Source organism: Sus scrofa, chromosome 9, assembly GCF_000003025.6.
Source record: "Sus scrofa isolate TJ Tabasco breed Duroc chromosome 9, Sscrofa11.1, whole genome shotgun sequence".
Taxonomy (NCBI): Eukaryota; Metazoa; Chordata; class Mammalia; order Artiodactyla; family Suidae; genus Sus; species Sus scrofa.
Genome location: NC_010451.4, coordinates 104,139,152 through 104,164,527, shown reverse-complemented (window position 1 = coordinate 104,164,527; position 25,376 = coordinate 104,139,152). Strand labels below are relative to the sequence as shown.

At 36.7% G+C, this 25,376-nt stretch overlaps 1 protein-coding gene across 3 annotated transcripts in view; it reads left to right on the top strand.

The window, feature by feature from the left end:
• ORC5 (origin recognition complex subunit 5) overlaps positions 1-25,376 on the top strand; it is an 87,739-nt gene that overhangs the window by 2,003 nt on the left and 60,360 nt on the right. For all 3 annotated transcript variants that reach the window (XR_002335901.1, XR_002335900.1, XM_021063496.1), the window contains exons 2-6: positions 801-893; positions 5,464-5,664; positions 14,874-14,948; positions 18,501-18,612; positions 24,735-24,865. Coding sequence is in view for 1 of the 3 variants with exons in the window: in XM_021063496.1 (XP_020919155.1) it covers positions 801-893; positions 5,464-5,664; positions 14,874-14,948; positions 18,501-18,612; positions 24,735-24,865 (612 nt within the window). In the remaining 2 variants the exon portion in view is untranslated. The remainder of the gene's footprint in view (positions 1-800; positions 894-5,463; positions 5,665-14,873; positions 14,949-18,500; positions 18,613-24,734; positions 24,866-25,376) is intronic.

Sequence of the window (25,376 nt, the reverse complement as noted above, 5' to 3'; positions counted from 1 at the left end):
GAGTTCCTTCAAAGCAGATTTTGTCTTTAGCTAATTTTCGTACTCATCAGTGCATCATGGTTTTCAGCATGTTGTAGGTGTCTAGTACATGTTCATTGAATGAATGAAACGCATTTGACCAGACTAATAGAGGGGAGTTCGACAATTTTTACTTTTCTCTAGGTAGCTGACTCATAATGTACTTGGGAATATGTATTTTGAAATATATGCTATGTAGATTTTATCATCGTTTTATTTTATGAAATGTATACATTTAGGCTAGAATAAAAATGTAGTATGCATAATTCAGAAGTATTCTGTAAGCTTTCCTAAGAACAGAGGGCTCTTGAAGTTCTTTCTAATCCTATGATTACATATGCTTAGTTTTCAAAGCTTTAAAGTGTAGAGTGAAATTGCATCCTGTGGAATTAGATTAGTTTCTATAAAGAAGGAGTTGTGAAAAAAGTGGAGTACGGTCAAGATTATTCTTGAAGAATCTCTTAAATCTCTCATAAATTTGAAAACACAAGCATTTATATATACAAATCTAAAATTTAATAAAAAGTTTATGTACATATATACATACATATATAGTAGTATGTAGTATGTAATACCAATAGATATATATCATTTTCCAGAAATTTCAGGAGAGAATAGAGTGTAGTTCAAGTAAGTTCAAAGTGTGATGATGAATCCATTAAATGCTTACTGTTGAAACAATTTGGATTGACTTTTTTACTGTACCACATAAAACTTTCTCACAATTTGATAAATGTTTATTTTTTGTATGTACAAACTGATATTTGTCTCTTCTCTTGTAGAGGCATCATTTCAGCTTTCCATCCATTTTTATTTATGGACATACTGCCAGTGGAAAGACTTATGTAACACAAACTTTGTTGAAAACTTTAGAGGTAAGAATTCCTCAAACTCAGTGTTTATTGATTTTCACTCGTAGCCTCTTAGAAATAGAAGGAATCTGGGAGATGGCTGGTCTAGTTTACCTTTTGCTATTCTTTTTTTTTTTTTTTTAAAGACAACACCTGTGGCATATAGATGTTCCCAGGCTGGGGGTCGAATCAGAGCTGCAGCTGCTGGCCTACACCACAATGGAGGCAATGCAGGATCCTTAACCCACTGAGCAGGGCCAGGGATTGAACCCACAACCTCATGGTTCCTAGTCGGATTCATTAACCACTGTGCCATGACGGGAGCTCCTATCAATTTCTACTGTACAGCAGAGTGACCCAGTCACACATAAATATACATTCTTTTTCTCACGTTATCCTCCATCATGTTCTGTCATAAGTGACTAGTGCTATACAGCAGATCTCATTGCTTATCCACTCCAGAAGCAATAGTTTGCATCTGTTAACCCCAGACTCCTGATCCATCCCAATCCCTCCCCTTCCTCCTTGGCAACCACAAGTCTATTCTGCAAGTCCATGATTTTCTTTTCGGTGGAAAGGTTCATTTGTGCTGTTAATTAGATTCCAGATATGAGTGATACCACATGGTATTTGTCTTTCTCTTTCTGACTTACTTCACTTAGTATGAGAGTCTCTAGTTCTATCCCATGTTGCTGCAAATGACATTATTTTATTCTTTTTTATGGCCGAGTAGTAGTCCATTGTGTATATATACCACATCTTCTTAATCCATTCATTTGTTGATGGACATTTAGGTTGTTTCCATGTCTTCGCTATTGTGAGTAGTGCTGCAGTGAATGTATGGGTGCATGTGTCTTTTTCAGGGAAAGTTTTGTCCAGCTATGTGCCCAAGGGTGGGGTTGCTGGATCGTATGGTAGTTCTTTGTTTAGTTTCTGAGGTATCTCTATACTGTTCTCCATAGTGGTTGTACCAGTTTACATTCTCACCGACAATGTAGGAGGGTTCCCTGTTCTCCACATCCTCTCCAGCATTTGTTACTTGTGGACTTGTTAATGATAGCCATTCTGACTGGTATGAGGTGGTACCTCATAGTAGTTTTGATTTGCATTTCTCTAATAATTAGTGATGTTGAGCATTTTTTCATGTGCCTGCTAGCCATGTGTATATCCTCTTTGGAGAAGTGTCTGTTGAGGTCTTTTGCCCATTTAGAAAGTATTTTTTAAGTTGAGCCAAATTCCCCTTTCTAACTTTCATTGGCTGATAATAATTGAGGGAATACAAACAGAATAATAAATTCTTTAAAATATTAAAAGCTTCCTTTTCCATTGTACATATTTGTAATATTGATACTAATAAGTCTGAATCTCTACAATTACAAAACTAAATATATCATCTTTACCCTTCTTTGTGTTTTGCCTCTCACCATTCACACAGTTGTTTCAACTTGCTCTATGCCTTTTTTTTTTTTTTTTTGACTTTTTAGGGCTGCACCTGTGGCACACAGAGGTTCCCAGGCTAGGTAGGGGTCCAGTCAGAGCTACAGCTGCCAGCCTACACCACAGCCATAGCAACATCAGATCCAAGCCATGTCTGTGACCTACACCACTTGCAATGCCAGATCCCTAACCCACTGAGCGAGGCCAGGGATCGAACCTGCAACCTCATGGTTCCTAGTTGGATTTGTTTTTGCTACCCCATGACATGAACTCCCCTGTACTCTTTCTTTATCCTCACTCTCAGTAAATTGAACCAGTAAATTCCTCTTGATTCTAAATCATTAATCTTGACTCTGTGTAGCTTTAATCATAGCCATTGGTGCTATCTGAGTTTGAACCACCGTTGTTTCTTCCATTTACTTCTATAGTGGTTTCCTAAGCGTGGTCTCTTCTTCATCCTGTAAGCTAATCCTTGAAAATCTTACCTTAGATCTTCAGAAAAATGTCCAGGTATTTGCCTGATACATAAGACCCTTTATGAGCTGAATTTGGTTTATCTTTGATAATATAATGCCTAGGAGTTTGGGATAGAGTCTGACAAACTCATGTTCTTCTGGGTCCACCCCTTAGTGCTTTCCCCATCTGAAAAGTAGGCTAATAGTGACAAAATTTGGGAATTGTGAGAATTCGGTGAGTAATACATGAAAAGTGCTTATTACAATACTTAGTATATAATAAGCTCTCAGTAAATGTTAGCTGCTATTTTCCTGATTATTGCCACACACCCTTCTTCATATCCTAAGCCAGGGATGGGCAAATTTTTTTTAAGGGGCCAGATAGTAAGTATTTTAGGTTTGTGGGCCATGTAGTTTTTATTACAACTACTCAACTCTACCTTAGTATGAAAGCAGCCATGGACAGTATCTATCTGAACAGGCATGGCTGTGTTCTCATAAAACTTTATATATCAAAATAGGTGGCTGGCCTGAAGGCTGTGGTTTGCTACCCCTAGTCCTAGCTCTAACTCAGAGTATGCGTGGGTTTTTGTTTGTTTTTGTTTTTGTTTGCTGGTCCTGAGCATCTGGACCTGGGCCAGGGATCCAACCCAAGCCTCAGCAGTGACAGTGTGGAATCCATAACTGCTAGGCCACCAGGGAGTTCTGGATTTTTGGTGTTTTGTCTGACATACTGGACTACTTGGAGTTCTTGCTGTCTCTTTAACCCTTGGCACGTACTGCTCCCTCTGCTTGGAATGGTTTTCTTTTACTCATTCACTCCACCTTGGCTATTGTTTGGGAAATGCTCATTTATTTTGCTAGATTTTCTTCTATTTATACTCTGGGTAGCCTTTCTTAACTCTCTAGTCTGTGTTAGATGCCCCTTTGTTATGCTTAAACCTGTCATAATATTTATCCCTTTCAGCTCTGATGTATGTTTGTGTTTCTCTGGTGTGAAACTGAGTTTCCTGAGATTACCCGTAGCACAGTTCTTGGCATGTTTCAACTTGTGGGTTTTAGCCTTCGATCCTGAAGATTGCCTGTGCCTTACCAAATACTGATGCGTGGGCTTCATACCAGACTTAAGAACCTGAGTGTGAAAGGTCCTGGCTTAGTTACCTTTGCATTTGTAACTCCTTGCATGAACTGTCCAAAAATACCTGTATTGTATAAAAGCATGACAACTGAATATGACAGTTCCCTATTTAAGGGCTGAATTTCATTTTTTAATGCATGATGATTTTTGCCATTACTGCATCACTGTAGTAAATGATTATCATCACTTCTTCAGGTACAGGTATACAAAGAGACTTAGAATATACTTATATTAAAGGTTATAGATAACACACAGATAGCAGTTAGCAATACACTATAATGGAGATTTTGTAGACTCTAGTTCATAAAGGAGTGGGGGTAAAGGAAGTCAGAAAATGCTAGTGAAATTGTGCTTGAGTAAATGTAATGTAGCCTTAGTTACACTGTTACTCTGAGAAAGAAAAGCCTCCTTATTGGGTGAGAATTACAGTATATCACTAAAAATAGTCGTAGGTTCCATTGTTTGTGCCAGATGCCACAAGCTTCCTCTGAATGATCAGTACTGCTTTTGGGATTTTATTTGGAAGACACGCTGTATCTGTAAGTTTAGTTTTCTTGTTACATCTGGAATTACTTCCATTTTGTTAAGTTTCTAAACGAAAAGCTAGTTTTCAATCCTCATAAGAGGATTATTATGGTTTCTAACTCTTAGAATTCTTTTTTTTTTTTTTTTGAATGAGTGTTGCAACGTTTATTTCAGGTTCTGTTCCGCTCTTTTTCTTTTCTTTCCTTTTTTGCCACACACATGGCATGTGGAAGTTTCTAGGCTAGGGATCAAACCTGCATCACAGCAGTGACCTGAGCCACAGTGGTGAAAGTGCCGGAGTCTTAACCTACTAGGTCATCAGAGAACTCCCTCTTAAATTCTTCTTCTTTTTTTTTTGGGCCTGGGTCTGTTCACTATTAAAAATATTATCTTAAAATTATAAGTACGAAATTCCCACTAGAATTTTAACGTTATCATGTCCTTGGATTTCTTTGTAAGAATTCTTTAGAGGAAATTGCAAGTTTGTTTTGAAGCCCTGTGGGAAATAAATGAAAACTCAAATTACTGAAGTGAGTTTAGTGAAGGGACTATTTTACAATTGTTGAAAAAATGTTAAAAGAATTAATAAGGGGCTGTGACACGGTGGGAGCTTTTACCCAACTCCCTCAGACTGGAATAGACCACAGGAAGGAACTGTTACCGCACTCCAGCAAGAACCTTAGTCTTTGATGAGGGGCTGCCCAACTCAAGATGTATTGTCTTTGGTAGAAGGTGGCGCTACTGTCAAACTGTGGGTCACTGAGGGGTGGGGATGGGGGTCAAGGGAATAAATACTCAGTTTCTTTCTCTTACCCTACCTCCTTTGGTCTCCTGGTTCTTCTAACTGACTGATACAACCAGAGCCAGAAAACAAGAGTCTGGGTGATACAGTCTTTAGTGGTCAGCCTCCTAGAGCACAGAGGAATGTAGAGAATGGTGAGATAGAGATTTAGAAGGGCAAATGGGAAATATCCAGCAGATATTGTTGTGTTTTCTGTTTACACTTTGTTTCTGTTTTTTTTTTTTTTTTTTTTTTCAGCTGCCACATGTCTTTGTGAATTGTGTGGAGTGCTTTACCTTGAGGCTGCTTTTGGAAAAAATTTTAAACAAGTTAAATCATCTTAGTTCTTCAGAGGATGACTGTTCTGCTGAAATAACTTGTGAAACATTTAATGACTTTGTTCGCTTGTTTAAACAAATAACCAAAGCTGAAAATCTCAAAGATCAGACTGTATATATTGTAAGTAATTTAATTTCATTATATCGTCTCTTATTTGAAATCTGATATATTGGATCACTTTCTATATGTTTGTTTTGAGTCTTATTATGTACAGTGCATTGTTCAAGGTGCTTATGGGATGTGAAAGTGTTTTAGATGTTTTGGGGTTTTTTTGGTTGTTGTTTTTTGTTGTTTGTCTTTTTAGGGCTGCATCTGTAGCATATGGAGGTTCCCAGGCTACGGGTCCACTCAGAGCTGTAGCCTCTGGCCTATGCCAGAGCCACAGCAATGTCAGATCTGAGCCACATCTGTGACTACACCACAGCTCATGGCAATGCCGGATCCCTAACCTACTGAGCAAGGCCAGGGATCGAACCCGTGTCCTCATGGATGCTAGTTGGGTTCTTTAACCACTGAGCCAAGATGGGAACTCCTAGGTGTATTTTTTTAATTGAGATATAGTTGATGTATAGTATTTGTATAAGTTTCAGGTGTACAGCATAGTGATTCACAGTTTTTTAAGTTATACTTTAAAGGTTTACATAGTTATAAAATATAGGTTATATACTCTGTACTGTACAATATATCCTTGCAGCTTATTTATTTTATATTTGGTAGTTTTTACCTCTTAGTCCCCTACTTCTGTCTTGCCCTTCCCCACTTCCTTCTCACCATTGGTAACCATTAGTTTGCTCTCTGTCTGTGAGGCTGTAGATACATTTCTTTAATCTAAGAAATGTCATATATGACATACTCATATATGACTATATGCAGAATGTGATAAGTGATAACCATTAGATACAAAGAACCGACCCAGGCACATCTGCTACAGCTTCATAAGGTGATAATATTTGAGATAGACCTAAAACAGTGATTAGGGTATTATTAGATACTAAAGAAGAGGAATTTCGGATGGAGGGAATTAGGCAAAGGCATGCAGATGGGAATGAAGGCCAAGGAATGCCACATAGTCTGGTCTTAGTGGGTTATAAAGTATGAAGGAAGGAAAAAGACTAGAAAGGTGCATGGGGTAGGTCATGGAGTGTCTTGAAAACCATACTAAGGTGCTTTATTTCATTTTTTAAGCAGTAAGAGGAAGTATTGTAGACTAGAGCAACAAACATGCTTTAGAAACATTGCTGTGAAAGCATATTGAATAGGTGGGTAGAGGAGGGTGAACCACATAGGCTAAATGGTTTTGAGGCTCTTGTAACTGCTTCCATTAGAGGAAATGAGCCTGGACTAGAGTTGGGGCAAAAGATGCAGAAAGGAATAAATGGAAGAGACAGCAAAAGTCAAACTCGTCAGTTGTGTTTGGAGTAGATCTGTAGGGAAAGATGAATCATTTGATTTTAGATTGGCTAAGTTCAAATTATAGTTGTTACATCAATGAGAAAATAACTAGCACACAGCTGAAAATATGTAATGTGATTTACATTAGTGTATTTATTTATTTTGCTTTTTAGGGCTCCACCTGTAGCATATGGAAATTTCCCAGGCTAGGGGTTGAATCGGAGCTATAGCTGCTGGCCAACACCACAGCCACAGCAATGCAGGATCAGAGCCATGTTTGTGACTTGCGTCACACAGCTCATGACAGTACAGGATCCCCATCCCACTGAGTGAGGCCAGGGATGGAACCCACATGCTCACGGATACTAGTTGGATTCGTTTCTGCTGTGCCACAACGGGAACACCCATGGTTTTTTAATAATACCCCAACCTTTTAAAAAAAAAATGATTATGTTTGCAGTTGAAATTAAGCTTTAAATTTTCATATAATCCCTTTGCATAACAGCTAAGTTAATAAACTCAGTGAATGGACCACATCTAAGGATCAACTCCTTAAATGTTTAGAACTATTCTTTCCATGTTTTAGTTTTGTTCATTTATTTATTCAGATATTTACTGAACATTTCCTATATGCCAGGTACCTAAGCAAGTTAATATATGTAGTATGCCAGATGTGATACATTAGAGTAAGGGGGAATTAAAGAATCAGGTGGCCAGGAGAGAGTCGTTATTTTTCTGAGAGAGGGAGGCAGAAAAGATCTCACTGAGATGATGATAAATGAGTTGAGACCTGAAGGAAGTGAGAGGGCAAGCCTTGAAGATACCTGAAAAAAAGAGTGCTCCATGCAAAAAGCTTTACATGAGAGTACAAAGGAGACTGGAGCATATCTTGAATATGCTCAAAGATTATCAGGGAGGCTGTTTTGGCTGGGATAGTGTAAATAAGTGGGAGAATGGTAATGCTGACATGCAAATGAAGACAACAATACAGAAGCCTGCAGACTTATGTGAGTTGATTTGTTTCCTCCAGAAATTCATATGTTGAATTAATTAAGTTGAGGTCATACTAGAGTAGATTGGGCTCATCATCCAATATGGCCAATTTCCTAATAAGAAGAAGAAATTTGGAGACAGACTCATACTTAGGGAGAGTGCCACATAAAGATTGGCATTATGCTGTCACAAGCCAAATGACTAGGAGCAGCCAGAAGAGGGGCCTAATATAGATCCTTCTCTAGTAGCGTCAGAGGAAGCATGGCCCTGCCAACACCTTGATCTTGAACCTCTAGCCTCCAGAATGGCGAAATAATAAGTTTCTGTTGGTTAAGCCACCCTGTACTTTGTTATGATAGCTCTAGGAAACTAATGCAAGTAGTTATGAAGCATTTGTAATATTCTAGACAATACCAGATGTATTTTGAAGGCAGAGTTGGCATAATTTTCTAATAGATTGAGTGTAGAGGAGGAGAGAGAGAAGTCAAGGATGACTCAAATTTTTGTGCACCTGAAGAGATAGGGTTGTCATTATCTGGAGAAAACTATAGTGGGTGGGGTCTTGCGGGGGAAGAAAGAGCGGTTAGGAGTTTGGTTTGGGGCATTTTAAGTGCAAGTAGATATGTTGGGTTGGCACTTGGACAGTTAAGTCCGAGGTCAAGAGAGGTCTACCATGGAGATAACCATTAGGCTTGTGAGCATATTGGTAGTATGTTTAAAATTATGAGACTGAATTAGGTCACCAAGAGAATGATGAGAAAAGAACTGAGTCCAGGAACTACTGTGGCTCCATTGTTTAGGGGATGAAAAAATGAGGGATAACAGTGAAGAGACAGCAGAAATCAGTGATGTACATAGGACCTTTAGAGAGTGTAGGATCCTGGAAGTTTCATTAAGGTGCCCCTTTCCTGGTCCTTTGGCTAGAGGAAATAGGCTTTTGTTGGGGCTCTTATGGTATGTGCTCCTTGGCCTTTCTGTGTTCCTGGCTTCTCCAGCTCTATATCTGGGATATGTGAGGCAAAAAGACAACTTAGAAAATTCACCTTCTAAAGTGAGTTGTCATTCTTCTGGTCCTGAGGTCACTAGCTCTGGTCTGCCTTTTTCTTTCTATCTTTCAGAGCCCTATTTGTTTTATATGTAATACTCAAGACTCTTAGTTTTACTTAGGAGGAATAGGAAAAGGTACATCTACTCCATCTTAGAAGCAAAAGTCCAGTTTCTTTTTTTTTTTTTAAGTGCAAGTACATAGTGAAGAATGTTCTGCTAATATAGTTTGACACTATCACCTTGATTTATGCTAAAGCATCTCTAGTTTAACTCAGATTGCTTTTGCACCATCAATGCAACTGTTAGTGGAGAAAAAAGCATATAATATCTGAGTGTCATTATGAAAATAGTTTTGACCTCACCTACCTCCTTTGAAGGGTGTCAGAAATAGCCTCACAGGAGGCCACAGACCATGCTTGAAAAACCGGTAATGTAGAAAATAAGTTTATCTTTGTGTAGGCAGGATTTGGCAGTAAGATCATTGGTGGAGGGAGAGATTGAAGGAACTAAGAGTCAGCCATAGCAGAAGGAGGTCATTTATGTGGATTTTAAAGTATCCAAAAAATATAGGAGTTACATTAAAAGAGTGATAGAAGTTGTAATACTTAAAGAAAGAGGACAGATGACCCCAGAGTATTGGATGACTCCAACAAGCAGCGTTTCAAAGCTCAGTGTCTTTAGGTAGGAGGGAGAATCAGTATTCTACAAAGAGTCGTGAGGAATAAGGAGGTCCAGCTCATTTTTTAGGTCTAATACATTAAAGTAGGCAATCAGTAAGTATTTGTCAGTTGACTAAATGTTAAAAGTGGAAAGGTTTGCAGGTATTTAGCATAGAACATTATTTAGAGTAAATCTGTAGAATGTTCCGCTAATATATGAATTGGTAAGCTTCAGCACTTAGGAAATAGTGCAAAAACATGACTGAGAATGTTTTCTAATCAGTAAACAAGCTTACAAATCAAGAGTCTATTAGAATACCTTCATGTTAATTATTAAGAAATGTTTGGATCTGAATTAAAATTTTAACTTTTTGAATATTAGTTATTTGATAATTGCTTTTGAAGGATCATTTATTACAACACCATAAAATCATTAATTACAGGGGGATAACTATATCACATCAGAAGAATGAACTTTTACAGCTTCAGCTTTGTGTTTTGCATTAAAATGGGCATAGAAATGGACCAATTTATTTGAATTAATCTGTGTCCTGGACTTGAAAGTTTTTAGATGGCAATTGATGGGAAAATTGCATGCCTAGAATACGTAGTGGAGAAACTGATTTGTATCTTTTTAACAGTAAATAATTTTAGCTTTATTTTATTTAAATGAATTAGGAATGAAATATCTTTAGTTGATTACTACATTGTTTCAAGCTGTCTTAATTAAAACAATTACAAAACAATTTGGACTATTTGGGAAAATAATATTATATTCCCTGCGTTTTAATTTTATTCCAAATTTAAATGATTGTAATTTGCAGTAAGATTTACTAATAATGAGTTTCTGTTGTGGCTCAGTGGTAATGAACCCACTTAGTATCCATGAGGACATGGGTTTGATCTCTGGCCTCGCTCAATGGGTTAAGGATCTGGTGTTGCTGTGGATCAGAAGAATTACTATTGTTAAAATGTCTATACTACCCAAAGCCATATATATAGGTTCAGTGCAACCCATATCAAAATTCAATGGCATTTTTCACAGAAATAGAAAAAAACTATCCTAAAATTTGTATGGAATCACAAAAGACCTTGAATAGGCAAAGCAGTCTTGAGAAAAGAGGACAAAGCTGGAGACATCACACTTGCTGGTTTTAAACTAAACTATAAAGCTTCAATAATCAAAACAGTATGGTACTGGCATAAAAATAGACACATAGACCAATGGAACAGAATTGAGAGCCCAGAGATAAACTCATTCATATAGATTCAGCAGATACTTGGCAAAGGAGTCAAAAACACTCAGCAGGGAAAGGGTTGCCTCTTCAATAAATACTGTTGGGAAAACGGAGTAAATATATGCTTAACAATGAAATTGGACCCCTATATTATGCCACTCACAAAATTAACTCTAAATGGATTAAAGATGTAAACGTAAGACTGAAACTAAAATTCTTAGAAGAAAACAAAGGGAAAAGGCTTCTTAACATTGGTCTTGGCAACAATTTTTTTTGGATATGACACCAAAAGTAAAAGTGAGACTATATCAAACTAAAAAGCTCTGCACAGCAAAAATAAATAAAATAAAAAACAGTATGGAATGGGAGAAAATATCTGTGAATCAAGTATCTGATAAAAAGTTAATATTCAAAATATATAAGGAGCTCATACAGCTCAATAGCATAAAACCAAATAATGCAATTAAAAAACTGTCAGAAGACATGAATTGACATTTTTCCAAAGAAGACATACAAGTGGCCAACAGGTACATGAAAAGGTGCTCACCATCACTAATCATCAGGGAGTTACAAGTTAGAACTGTAATAATCTCTCATCTCTCATCTGTTAGATGGTTGTCATAAAGAAGACAAGACATAAGTGTTAGCAAAGACATGGAGAACCCAAAGAGAACCTTTGTGCATTGTTTGTGGGGATGTAAATTGGCGCAGACAACGCAGAAAATAGTGTGGAGGTTCTTCAGAAAATTAAAAAATAGGACTACCATGTGATTCAGTGATCTCATTTCTGGGTATATATCCAAAAGAAATGAAAACAGGCTCTCGAAGAGAAGTTATCTGTACTTCCATGTTCACTGCAGCATCATTTGCAATAGCCAAGGTGAGGAAACAACCTAAATGTCCATTAGTGGATGAATGAACAAAGAGGTTTCTCACACACACACACACACGCTGGAATATCATTCACCATGAAAAAGAAGGAAATTCTGCCAGTTGTGACAACATGGATAGACTTTAAAGATGTTATGCTAAGTGAAGTAAATCAGGGAAAGACAAATACTGTATGATCTTGCGTATTTGTGGATCCCAAAAGAGCCAAAGTCATAGAAACAGAGTCAGATGGTGGTTACAGGAGACGTGGGAGGGGAATAGAAGGGAAGGGAAGTTGTTAGTCAAAGAGCACAAACTTCCAATCAGAAGATGAGTAAGTTCTGGGGCATCTAATGTACGATGTGATTGTAGTTAATAGTACTGTATTAATACTTGGAAGTTGCTAGAGTAGAGTACATCTTAAATGTTCTCACCACAAAAAGAAATAATAATTATGTGAAGTGATGGAGGTATTAGCTAACACTAGGGTGGTAATCATTTTGCAATACAGAATTATCAAATCAAGACCTTAAACTTACACAGTGTTATGTGTTAGTAATACCCTAATAAAGCTGTGGGGAAAAGAAAGGCACAGAAGCCAATTTGAAAGCGACTTCAGCTGACCAAAGATAGGACAATTTGACCATCAAAAAGAATAATGACTTTAACAGAAGGAAGCACATTTTTTAGGTTGAAATCAGTGAATTCATAATGATACTAGACAGATAAGTAAAACCTAAAAAACCTCGGCTCGGTTATCCTAGGAGTTTAACTTACTAGAATGCCGTAGTAGACTGAAAAATGGGCTCTGTTAATTTTACTTCATTTGGAAAAAGGGTCTTCACAGATATGATTAAGAATATTAAGGTGAGATGGAGAGATTTACCTGGATTTCATGGGTATGCAAAATGCAGTCACAAATGTCCACATGGGAGAGAGGCAGGGGAGATTTGACTATACCACACACACAGACAGATAGGTAACAGAGCAGAAGCAGGCAGAGTGAGAAGCTTGAAGATGCTGGCCTTGAAGATTGGTGTGATAGCCAAAGAGTGCTGGCAGCCACCAAAAGCTAGAAGAGACATGGAATAGAGTCTGTCCTAGAGCTGCTGGAAGGAGTGTGGCCTTGTCAGTGCATTGTTTTTAGCCTAATGAAACTGATTTCAAACTGTGGCTTCCGGAATTGTGAGAGAATAAAACATTCATCTATTTTACGCCACCGAGTTTGTGGTAATGTGTTATAGCAACCTCAGAAAGCTAATACAGGCAGAAACTCATTATCATGAAAACTAGTACTCAAAGGGAATCCATCATTTAAATCCCTCTTGTTCTATGTGAACTATTTCTGGGTCGCTAAATGATGGATGAGAGAAAGTTCTAGAAAAAATGTCCTCCAGTAAATGCAGAAAGATTCATAGAAGATTATAGTTACGTTTTTTAAAAAAATCCTGTTATCTCTTAACAGCTGTATACTGATAGCATACCGATGGAATAGTATGTTTGGGATTTACTTTGAAATAATCCAGCAAAATGGTAGAGGAGAACAGTGAAGGTGGATAGAAGAAACAAGATTGACTGTGTGTTGGTGTTTCTTCGGGTTGGGTGAAGTATATGTGGGAGGTCATGGTAATAATCACTCTGCTTTTGTGTATATTTTTAAATTTCCATAACAAGAAGTTAAAAACAAAAGTTGGAATAAATATTTTGATAGTGCTTTTAAGATCTTGAATTTTTAATGGACTAATGGATGATCTCTTGAAGCAGGTTTTTTTAAAAATGTTTTTTATTATTAGTATTTTAAACTTTAAAATAATAGATGTCCCCCTATGCACCCATTACTTCAGTAATTATTATTAACAGTTCAACAGTTATTAACATGTGGCCAGACTTGTCTTCTTTACCTGATCCATTGTTTCTTTCATCATATTATGTTACCCATAAGTATGTATACTATATATCTCCATATACTATATATATATCTACTATATAGTGTGTGTGTGTGTGTATATATATATGTATGTTATTCCTAGGTACATGTACATGTATGTAGTATGTATATATACTATATATCTCAAATATAAGTACCTTAAAAAATGTAGTCCCAGTAGCATTATCATAACACTGAACAAAAATTTAATCTTTTTTAACATGATCGGTTTTCTAGTTAACATGCAGTTAGAAAGTTGAAGGAAGAAAAGTGTTCTTTTCTAGGGCCGCTCCCGCAGCATATGAAGGTTCCCAGGCTAGGGGTCGAATTGGAGCTGTAGCCGCTGGACTATGCCAGAGCCACAGCAATGAGGGATCTGAGCCGCATCTGCGACCTATACCACAGCTCACGGCAATGCTGGATCCTTGACCCACTGAGCAAGGCCAGGGATCGAACCTGCAACCTCATGGTTTCTAGTTGGATTCGTTAACCACTGCGCCACGATGGGAACTGCAGAAAAGTTTTTTTTTTAGGTTTTTGTTTCTTGATTTTTTTAGGGCCACACCCATGGCATATGGAAGTTCCCAGGCTAGGGATTGCCAACCACAGCAACGCAGGACCTGAGCCACATCTGCGGTCTACACCACAACTCACGGCAACGCCAGATCCTTAACCCACTGAGCGAGGCAAGGGATTGAACCTGTGTCCTCAAGGTTACTAGTTAGGTTTGATTCCACTGAGCCACGATGGGAACACCAAGAAAAGTTTTACATGATGAAGTTGAAAATTTTCTTCTCTCTCTCAGGTCAGAAAGCTTTGTAATTATCTGTACTTGGTAGACATTTGTTTTTTATCAGATGAAATAAAATATATACATAGTTGTATTTCTTGTATACCTAAGAAAATGTCCTTAAAGCGTCTTAATTTATTATCTTTTTGATGGTATATCTTTAAAATAAACTTTTTTTTTTAGTATAACAGTGATGCGTTCTCTAGAAATTTGGTTGAAGCATGTTAGTAGTTCGTTTTTTTAACTTAATTGACTTAAGATGTCTTCCACAATTATAAATACCATTTAAAAATTAATTCATGAGTTACTTTTTTTTTAAATGTGGAAAGTTTAAATCTTGAATTGTACATTATATTATGTAAATGTTAAAGGGCTTTTGAAATTGACATTGCATTTTTTTTTTTTTTTGTAAGGTTCTAGATAAAGCAGAGTATCTAAGAGATATGGAAGCAAATCTTTTACCTGGGTTTCTTAGGTTACAAGAATTGGTAAGTGATGTACGAGTCTTTTAATCAGTAGATCTTTGTTGTCAGATTTTTCATTTTGCCAATTTGATAAGTGATAAATAATCTCTTAATAAAAATTTGATAGGCATTTTCTTTTATGAGGGAAGTGGAGGATTTTTTTCCAAGTTAAGCAATTTGTAATTTGTTACACCTATTCTTTGATTATTTTAGCTTTTATTTTTCATTGTGAAGTGACTAACACTGCTTTCTAGTAAAAGATTTTAGGTTTTTGCTAGAGTAAATGGTTGGGGGAGCTGGAGTTTGAACTATGCAAGGGTTTTAAAACTTTCTTTTCAGCTCAATAATCTAGAAAAAGAATGAAATGTCTATTCTGGGTCATCTAATGATCTGCTTCATGGCCACTCAGTTTTCAGAACCGGTTTTATGTTTCAGCTTATAATTATGTTGGCACTGAATAATATTAATACTGTTCTAATTGTCATGGCCTAATGAGAAAAGAATAGGGATGGACCTACCATATATATGTGTCAGGTGAAAGCCAAATAATAATATGATGGCAACAATGGGTAGTAGTTTTCATAGTTTGAAGAAAGGAAATTGGTGAGGGAATTCAATTTTCACCAATACGACTTGGTCCAGGAATGCTGAACACAAAAGGACCATGGCTGTTTCCTGTTAGTACTATGTTCATAGAGTGAGCAAAGATTTAGTTTAAGCCAAGCAGTAATGTTTATCATATTCAATTAATGTTAATTTCCATTTTAATAGTTTTATAGTTTTGTATTTAAGTTACAAATGAAAATATTTGATTGTATAATTTTATAAGTGCCTTGAGCATAAATAGTTTATGATTACTTATTTAAATGTCTATATTATTAAATATTAAGGAACATTATAATAAAAATGAAATAAATATTTAGGGAGACAGTGTCTAGAGCATTTCCACCTTTGAAAAGTTAAATACATTACTCAAATTTGAGAAAAGCCCAGAGTTCTCAATTGACTGCTACTGATATTGTGTGCTTAAGGCTGACTCTTAAAAGTCTGATTTTTTTTTGCTTTTTGGGGCTGCACCTGCTGCATATGGAAGTTCCCAGGCTAGCGGTTGAATCAGAGCTACACCTACTGGCCTACACCACAGCCACAGCAATGTCTGATCCAAGCTGCATCTGCAACCTATACCACAGCTTGCAGCAACACCGGATCCATAGTCCACTTAGCACAGCCAGGGATCTAACCCATAGCTTCATGAATACTAGTCAGGTTCATTTCTGCTGAGCCACAATGGGAACTCCTAAGATCTGCTTTTATTAATAGTCTTGGGGAGAAGATGTGGAGGGTACGGGAGGAGAATAAGGCTTGGTGACTTATCCTGGAAATTTCCTCATGCAGTCCAGCCTTTCTCAGTTTGATTAACTCTTGATACTTGACTACTGATACTGGGAACCCATCCTCATTAAGTAGAGGTCTCTTTCTCTTTTTCCTTTTGTTGTGTTGTGTTGTCTTTGTATATTTTTGCATATGTTCATCCACTATTTCCCATTTTGTTCAAGGACTCCCTCTCTGCTATCAGAGTATGCTCTTGCTGTCCTCTCACCCTTCCAGTGCAGCTTACCCTATTATTTTCTCCTGTGCCCAGAAATCATGTTCATGCACCCCATCACAGTACTTAGGCCTTTCACTTTTTCTTAGTTTTAATTATGGAAGCTATATGAAGAAAATGAAAAGATTCATAGTAAGCTCAACTCCATCAGAAAAGAAAATTGTTTTGATGTTTCTGAAAACATGGCTAATTTTTAAATGCCTATTTTATTTAAGAGAAATATAGCAAAAGCACCCCCTCACACACACACTTTTTTTTTCTTTTTAGGGCCACACCTGTGACATATGGAAGTTCCCAGTCTGGGTGTCAAATTGGAGCTGCAGCTGCTGGCCTATACCACAGCTCAGCAGCGCAGTATCCTTAACCCACTGAGTGAGGCCAGGTGTCAAACCTGTATCCTCATGGATACCAGTAGGGTTTGTAACCTGCTGAGCCACAGTGGGAACTTTGCATTTCCCTTTTTTATATTAAATACTTACCAGAGTAAAATAAAGTTTAAATTGTGATAGATATCACTGTACATTGAAAGTACTTTCACTTGTGCTTTGAGATGAGAACAGATGAGAACATTACCAATTTAAAATACTTTCAGACTGATAAATAACCTCTACTTTTTTAACTGCTAAGTATTTTTTTTAGCTGAGTTTATAAAATACTTTTGGATAATCATTTTAAAGCAAAAACTCATTGCTTTGAAATCAAAATTGTGTTTAGAATATGCTTTTTTATCCCTATGGAAATAAATTTAGGGACTCTTAAAAATAAGACAACAAGAGCATTTGAAAGTAAAAATCTTTTTCTCTCTTTCATAAAGATGCTACATTTTCTGTAGAATTACTAATTTATTGAACTCAGCTATCTTGGTCAGTGAGAAGTATATTTCAGTAATGAAAATTGGATTACACATAAGTTAGAAGTCAATAAATAGTAAATCACCATCAAATTATAGTGTAATTAACATATGAGATTGGATCCTAAGAATAGTTACAGAACAAAACAGATGTCATGTCTGTTTTGTTAGCTTGGGAGGTGTTCAAAAGAACATTGGGAAAATTAAAATTTGTTTTGAGAATGCAGAGTTGTCTGCAGATAAATTCTGACTCACATGCATCATAGAACATTTGTAGCCGCTCTCTAGAAGGATAGCATACACATTGAGCTTGTTCTCTCTATCTCTCTCCCCACCCCACCTCTCCTTTTTGTGGCCTTACCTGTGGTATAGGGAAGTTCCCCGGCTAGGGATCGAATTGGAGCTGCAGCTGTAGGCCTAATGCCACAGCCCTGGTGACACTGGATCTGAGCTGCGGCTTGTGGTAATGCTAAGTGAGACAGGGATCAAACCTGCATCCTTGTGGACATTATGTTGGATTCTTAACCCACTGAGCCACAATGGGAACTTCTGAGCTTGTTCTCTTAATGTTATTTTTGGGATACTAATTGCAATTTCTAAATATATTTCCAAAGATGTCTACTTACCTAACATTGGTGTGTATGTACTTATACTTGTTCGTGTTTTTAATGTATAGTCAACATCTTTTTCAACTCATATTTTCTTTTCTCTGGATGCTGTAGCCATTTTAATAATGAGATGTTAAGTTTTGCTTTTTTTGGTTTATTGATTGCAGGCTTATGATTTCTTTGAAAATTCCCATGAAAAGGTCTTGTCTAAATCATTCAAACAGATGGGTTTCTTAATTTCTATAAAATAAGTCCTTGTGTGACTGTCCTAACCTTTAACGGGTAACTGAATTGTCTGTTAACCTAAAAGTTTTATGGAAATTCTTAATAATTATGAAAATTTGCATACAAGGATGAGTTCCTTGATTGGGTTTTCTAAATATGGCTTATTAATATGCAGATAATTTGTTATATGTTGAAACTTTGCTGGATTTATTTTGAAAAAAATTCAAACGGAATTACTCTTCTGATTAAGATTTTTTAATGCAGAGTTACTTTTATTTCTTTTACAGACTGACAGAAATGTGACTGTTATCTTTCTGAGCGAAATTGTTTGGGAAAAGTTTCGTCCAAATACTGGATGCTTTGAGCCATTTGTCTTGTATTTCCCTGATTATAGCATAGGTAAATTTGAAAACATTGTTTTTGATAAATGATATTCAATAAAATAGTTTTTCTTGTTTGAATGATGAGCTAGCATGTTCAAATGGGAATACTTTGATGTCTTAATTTGTTCAGGTTTGCTGCCAGTCAAAAATAAAATGTTGCTTATATTCACTCACAGAGGTTTTATTTTGGAACTGTGAGAGGCTGTTCTTGTATAATTTTTTTTTTTTTTTTTTTTTTTGTCTTTTGTCTTTTTGTTGTTGTTGTTGTTATTGTTGCTATTTCTTGGGCCGCTCCCGCGGCATATGGAGGTTCCCAGGCTAGGGGTTGAATCGGAGCTGTAGCCACCGGCCTACGCCAGAGCCACAGCAACGCGGGATCCGAGCCGCGTCTGCAACCTACACCACAGCTCACGGCAACGCCGGATCGTTAACCCACTGAGCAAGGGCAGGGATCGAACCCGCAACCTCATGGTTCCTAGTCGGATTCGTTAACCACTGCGCCACGACGGGAACTCCTGTTCTTGTATAATTATTAAAGTTTTTTGAATGAGCAGTTCTTTCTCACATATTTGTGCTAAAGGTGTATTTTCACCTTTTTTTTAGTACAGTAATATATATATATATTTTGATTATAACAAGTAAGAATCAGACTAGATTGGCAAAGCACGTTAAAATTGTACTGAAATTTTTATATACCATGTACTTGAGTTAAGTACTATGTGGAGTGTATGTTTTGATTTTGTAAATCTCGTTTTTCATTGCAGTAGCTCTTATAGTAGCACCTGCTTACCCTGTGTTTATTTCTTTTTGGTTTGTGTTTAAATTTCATATATCCTGATGATTTTTGTCTTTGGAAGAACACAATAGCTTTATGTGTTGCTCAGTAATTTTGTAGATGATTACTGTTCTATTAGTGTACAAATATAGTACTTCTGATTCAAAGATTATAGCTGTAAAGCGTAAAGTGGTTAGAGGCTATGCAGAATATCCTTCCTTGACCTTGGCCTCATTAACACTATCCCTCTGAACTAATCAGATATAGACATTATTACTAAGATCAACACATTTTTGCCTGTTTTCACAAGAACAGCAATCAGATAACACCTCCTGCCTTAGCTAATTAACTGAGATAGAAATAAGCAACCCAAAATAGATGAAGGGAGCCCTTATTTTCAGTAGCTCCCCTTGTATGAAGATCACAAGGAGAAAAGGGGAGGAAGAAAATTAAATAAAAGGATTTCATTAAAAACTTTCTTTGTACTTATGTCATCACTGTAAGATGTTAAAGTTTATCATGACTCATTTTACGTTGAAGAATGAAAAATTATTTAGAATTTAAGAAAATTATAAAAAAATACTGATTTTCTAGTGAAATCAAAATTAAAGTGTGCTATAGTCAATTGTAGAATTTGATTACATATTTTTTATTTTTATTTATTTATTTTGTCTTTTTGTCTTTTTCAGGGCCGCGCCTGCGGCATATGGAGGTTCCCAGACTCGGAGTCTAATTGGAGCTGTAGCTGCCGGCCTACCGGCCTACGACAGAGCCACAGCAACTCGGGATCCAAGCCGTGTCTGCAACCTACACCACAGCTCACAGCAACCCTGGATCTTCAACCCACCTAGCGAGGCCAGGGATTGAACCTGCAACCTCATGCTTCCTAGTCGGATTTGTTTCTGCTGCACCACGACGGGAACTCCTACATATTTTTTAAATGTTAAGGATACAAAGCAGAGATGGAGAGAATTTGAGGACATAATTAAATAAAGTGATGTTGCCAGTTTTAGAGAGTGTAGGCTATAGTTTTTTGAAAAGCATAAAATAGGGAGCCAAGTTCACTTGATTATTAAAGCTTTGGGCCTTTAACATAACAGCTTTTTAAAAAATAACTCAGAAGCACCATAATCACACAGAAAGGCATTCAAAAAGGTAGCATTAATTGTTAAACCAGATTATAGTCAGAATAAGCAAACATGGAAACAGGGCAGAAAAGATAATCTTAGTGGCTAAGTCATTCAGGCATTACCTGAAATACACGTCATCTCTCAATGGAATCTACTGTTTAAGACACATTCTCCTGTCAAGAGTATCACTAGGGGCCCGGTTTGGATTTCTTGTTTTCTGGTCTCTCCTGCATGCACACTACTCATGTTTTGGTAATACATTTTTTTCTCTAGGTGTATTATAGTGCAGTTGATCAGATTTTTAGTTTGGTTTTTGCATCAATCAGGATAAGTTGTGCTCTGATAAACAACCTGAAAATCTCAGTAATTTATGATTTTCTACTTTACAGCCTTTGTGCTATTTTTGTCCTGCATTTTACACATACATTTATTATAAACCTTGTAATTTGGACCTTATATTATTTACATTATTACTTGGGGCTTTACAGAAATAAAAAGGCAAGGTGGAAAATATCTTTTATTTATCCTGCTGGAAATTTGTTGAACTCTTTGGGGATATGAGTGTACAATTTTAACTTCGGAAAATTTTCAGCCATTATTTCTTCAAATATTTTGATCTGTCCACCTCCTTCCATCTTTTTTTGGGACTGCATTACATGTAGTCTGCTAGATGTATAGTCTGTTAGACTACTTGATACTGTCCTGCTGAATCTCTTATTTATTTATTTAAATTTTGCATCTTTTTTCCTAAATGTCTTTTTAAAAAATTTTTTTTAAATTTTTGTTCCTGTGTCTTCAAGTCCACTGGTCTTTCTCTAAGGGTCTAATTTCTATAAGTGTCTAATTTCTATAAGTGTCTAATTTGCAGTTAATCCAATTCAGTGGAATTTTTCATGACAGATCTCATCATCTTTTGTTTTCCTTTATATCCTTGAGCATGTTATAATAGTTGTCTTAATGTCTAATTCTGTTACCGCTTTCATTTTGAGGTTGTTGCTCTTGACTAATTTTTCTCTATTACGGGTATCCATTATGCTTTCTCATGTGTTTAGTAATTTTTGATTGGACAATATTAAAGTTCATGTTGCATGTTGAACTTTTTTCTGGAAGCACTTAAATCATTTGAAAATATATTTGACCCTTTTGAGGTTATTTTTAAGCTCTTTTGGAGAAAGGATCTAGCCTTTATTCCAGGGCCAACTTTAGCTCCACTTTTAAGACATAGTCCTTTTTGGTTCTCTGCTGAATGTCCCATGTGTTTAGCAGTTTGTCCATCTTATCAGTGTCAAAATGAAGTTACCGCCCTGTCTAAACTCTGGAAATTGTTTGACTTATAGCTTCTCTCATACACTCTAGCCTGCAAATTCTAGCTGCCTTAGCTCCCTCTACTCTGATCTCTGCCTCCTCGACTCACTGAGATTAAGGGGTTCCTTTTGGAACTCTCCTCTAATAAGTGCTAAAATTACCTCTAGTTAGAAGGCCTGGCTGGTGGTTAAGACTTAGCTCATTTAATTCCTTTTACTCATGTGTCACAGTCCTTTATTGCCTGTTGCTTGATGTCTGAATATAGTTGTTTTCCTCTGTTTTATGCAATTTTTAGTTGTTTATTGTGGGAGAGTATTTCTGGACCTTCTTACTCCCTTATAACTAGAAGCAGAAGTCCCTCTCCAAGTTAGAAACGGCTGTTCTTGGTGTGTTGGACCACACTTTGATAGTGAAAATGTAAGACAATGGGAGACCAGTCAAATGTTTTCTCTTTCACTTTATTACTTGCTAGTACACTGCTTTCAACTTTCTGTTAGAGATGGGATTTTTAATAACTTTGAATAGTCTTAGACTGTTAGGGTTGGCATGACTTCCTTTTTTTTTTTTTTTTTTTTTCTTTTTGTCTTTTTAGGGGCCCACCCATGGCATATGAAATTCTCAGGCTAGGGGTCGAATCGGAGCTGCAGCTTCTGGCCTCTGCCACAGCCACAGCAATGTGGGATCCAGGCTGCATCTGTGACTTACACCATAGCTCATGGCAATGCTGGATCCTTAACCTACTGAGTGGGGCCAGAGATCAAACCTGAGTCTCCATGGATACTACTCGGTTTTGTTACCGCTGAGCCACAAGGGGAACTCCCTAGCATGGCTTCCTTAATGTAGAGTTGTATTCTAAAATTTTGTCTGTAATTTATAACTGAGCGTCTGGTGTACTTTTATAGCAACCGAATGAGAATTCTAATTCTTAGAAGACTTTAATCAGAACTGAAATGGGTCATTGGTCACATCTAATCAACTTTCATATGAGGCACTGAGGGTCACCTGTAATGGCTATCTAGGGTCAAGAGGAGCTTCCAAGTGCAGTCTGAGCTGGAGACTTAATTTTTTTCCAGATTTCCTCATCCACATGTTTAGAGACCATCTTTTTTGCCTATGTATGTTCGTCTGTCTGACCATTGATTGATTCCTTCCCTCCTTTCCCCCACTCCCTTTTTTCCTTCCATCTATCCAGTTACTTAGCAGCTTTTAATGTATCTTTGTCTCCAAGTTTTAGGGTAACTTTTAGAAATTTTTATTGTACCAATATTTATGCTTTAAAAAGCTTAGTAATACTAATTTTAAAGTCGATGTTGGAATGTGAAGATACATAGATTCCAACATCAAGTTTTGGACTTGGTATACCTTTTTCAGTGGTTTTGTTATAAAAATGCAGATGTAGTAATAGTCCTCTATCTGGAATTCCTTCAGAATAACATCCCAGGTGTAAAATTAGGCTTTGAAATGTTTTTTCAGGGAGTTCCCGTCGTGGTGCAATGGAAGCGAATCTGACTAGGAACCATGAGGTTGTGGGTTTGATCCCTGGCCTCGCTTGGTGGGTCAAGTATCCAGTGTTGCCGTGAGCTGTGGTGTAGGTCGCAGATGCAGCTCAGATCCCATGTTACTGTAGCTGTGGCATAGGCTGGCCGCTGTAGCTCTGATTGGACCCCTAGCCTGGGAACCTCCATATGCTGCAGGTGCGGACCTGAAAAGCAAAAAAAAAAAAAAAAAAAGAAGGAAAAAGAAAAGAAATGTTTTTTAGGCTTTTGTTTGCTAATTTTTTTGGTCGCTTGCCTCTTTTTTTTTTTTTCTTTTCGCTGCCCTGTGGCATATGGTGTTCCCAGGTCAGGGATCAGATCCAAACCATAGGTCCAACCTACACTGCAGCTATGGCAATGCCAGATCCTTAACCCATTGTGCCAGGTGGGAATCGCCTCCAGAGGTGCTGCTGTTCCATATATATTGTTATGTACCTATATCTAACTGACTGTGATGGAAAATTGCGTAGTTAAAATCAAAGGCTAATGGTAAGTGGCAAAATATCCATGGTTAAAAAAAAAAAAATACCTAATGCGTCCGTAGACAAAAGGAAATTGACATGATCAGAATATCCCATAAGAATTATCACTTCTAAGTATTAGAAATGTCTTGAACTCTGTGGAATTAGGCTTAAAGTACTAGTTATATTCAGTGAGCTCTTAACTGAGAAGTATAAAGAGACCATTGCATCAAGAAGTCAGAGGGAATTGAAATAAGGAATGAATGATCAATTGATTCATGTGCTCTAACTGGGAAATTTTGAATAATGTAACTGGGAAATTTCTCTTTAGTTTTAACTGTGCTTCTATAATACGGTATTTCTAGCAGGATAAAATATAAATTTAGGTCTCTAAACGTGATGTTGTATAAAGAGTTTAAGACAGAAATAAAGATACTAAAGTTGTAGAAGAAAATGTGTTTTATAAAAAAGGGAATGACAGAGTAAAGATTTTCATTAAGAAATTCATGAGTTCTTTTCATTTTAGAAAAAATGAAGAGCATTTTCCAGTTTCCTGATAGTTTATGTAGTACCCCTTGTTTTTATGTAGTTGATTTACCTAATTGGCAGAAAAATGAACTAGAATCCATATTATTTTTTGCCCTTGATGTTAATGTTGCCTGTTAAAAGCTTCTTGAGATTTTTCTTTAGGTGTCATTGCTTAGTGTTTGTCTTAAGTGAAATTTATTTTATTTTATTTTATTTTTTTAAAGAACATTAGATTTTCTTTACCTCAGTTTCAAAACTTGTATTACTTTTCCATTCCAATCTTGTAACTGTTTTATTATTCCTTATAATTGTTGAGCCTGTGTATTTATTGTTTAAATCTTTGTTATAAAATGTAACTAAGGTGCCATGTCAATCATTTCTGTTCATTTATGTCCTGTGAACAGGGAACCTTCAAAAGATCTTGTCCCATGATCATCCTCCAGAATATTCTGCTGATTTCTATGCTGCCTACATTAATATTCTTCTTGGAGTTTTCTACACTGTCTGCCGAGATTTGAAAGAGCTCCGACATCTGGTGAGTGCTCATTTTACTTGAAAAAAACGTACATCTTTTAGTATTTTTTCATATGTAAAGGGTGTGAGATAGGCTAGAAGCTGAAAATTTATTCTCGAAATTTGGATATGGCCTTTTGAGGCCAGTATACCATGAGAAGGTAGAAGTCTGTGGGTTAGGACAAACTTTGACCTATTCAGGAAGTTTTAATAATCTTTAGTTGTGTCTTTTTTTTTTTTTTTTTTTTTTAATTTTATTTTCCCACTGTACAGCAAGGGGGTCAGGTTATCCTTAGATGTATACATTGCAATTACAGTTTTTTCCCCCACCCTTCTTCTGTTGCAACATGAGTATCTAGACATAGTTCTCAATGCTATTCAGCAGGATCTCCTTGTAAATCTATTCTAGGTTGTATCTGATAAGCACAAGCTCCCGATCCCTCCCACTCCCTCCCCCTAGTTGTGTCTTTTCATATTTCCTTGGGAGTGGTTTTTTTTTTTTTTTTTTAATGTCTTCCTTTCTCTTTTCTCTC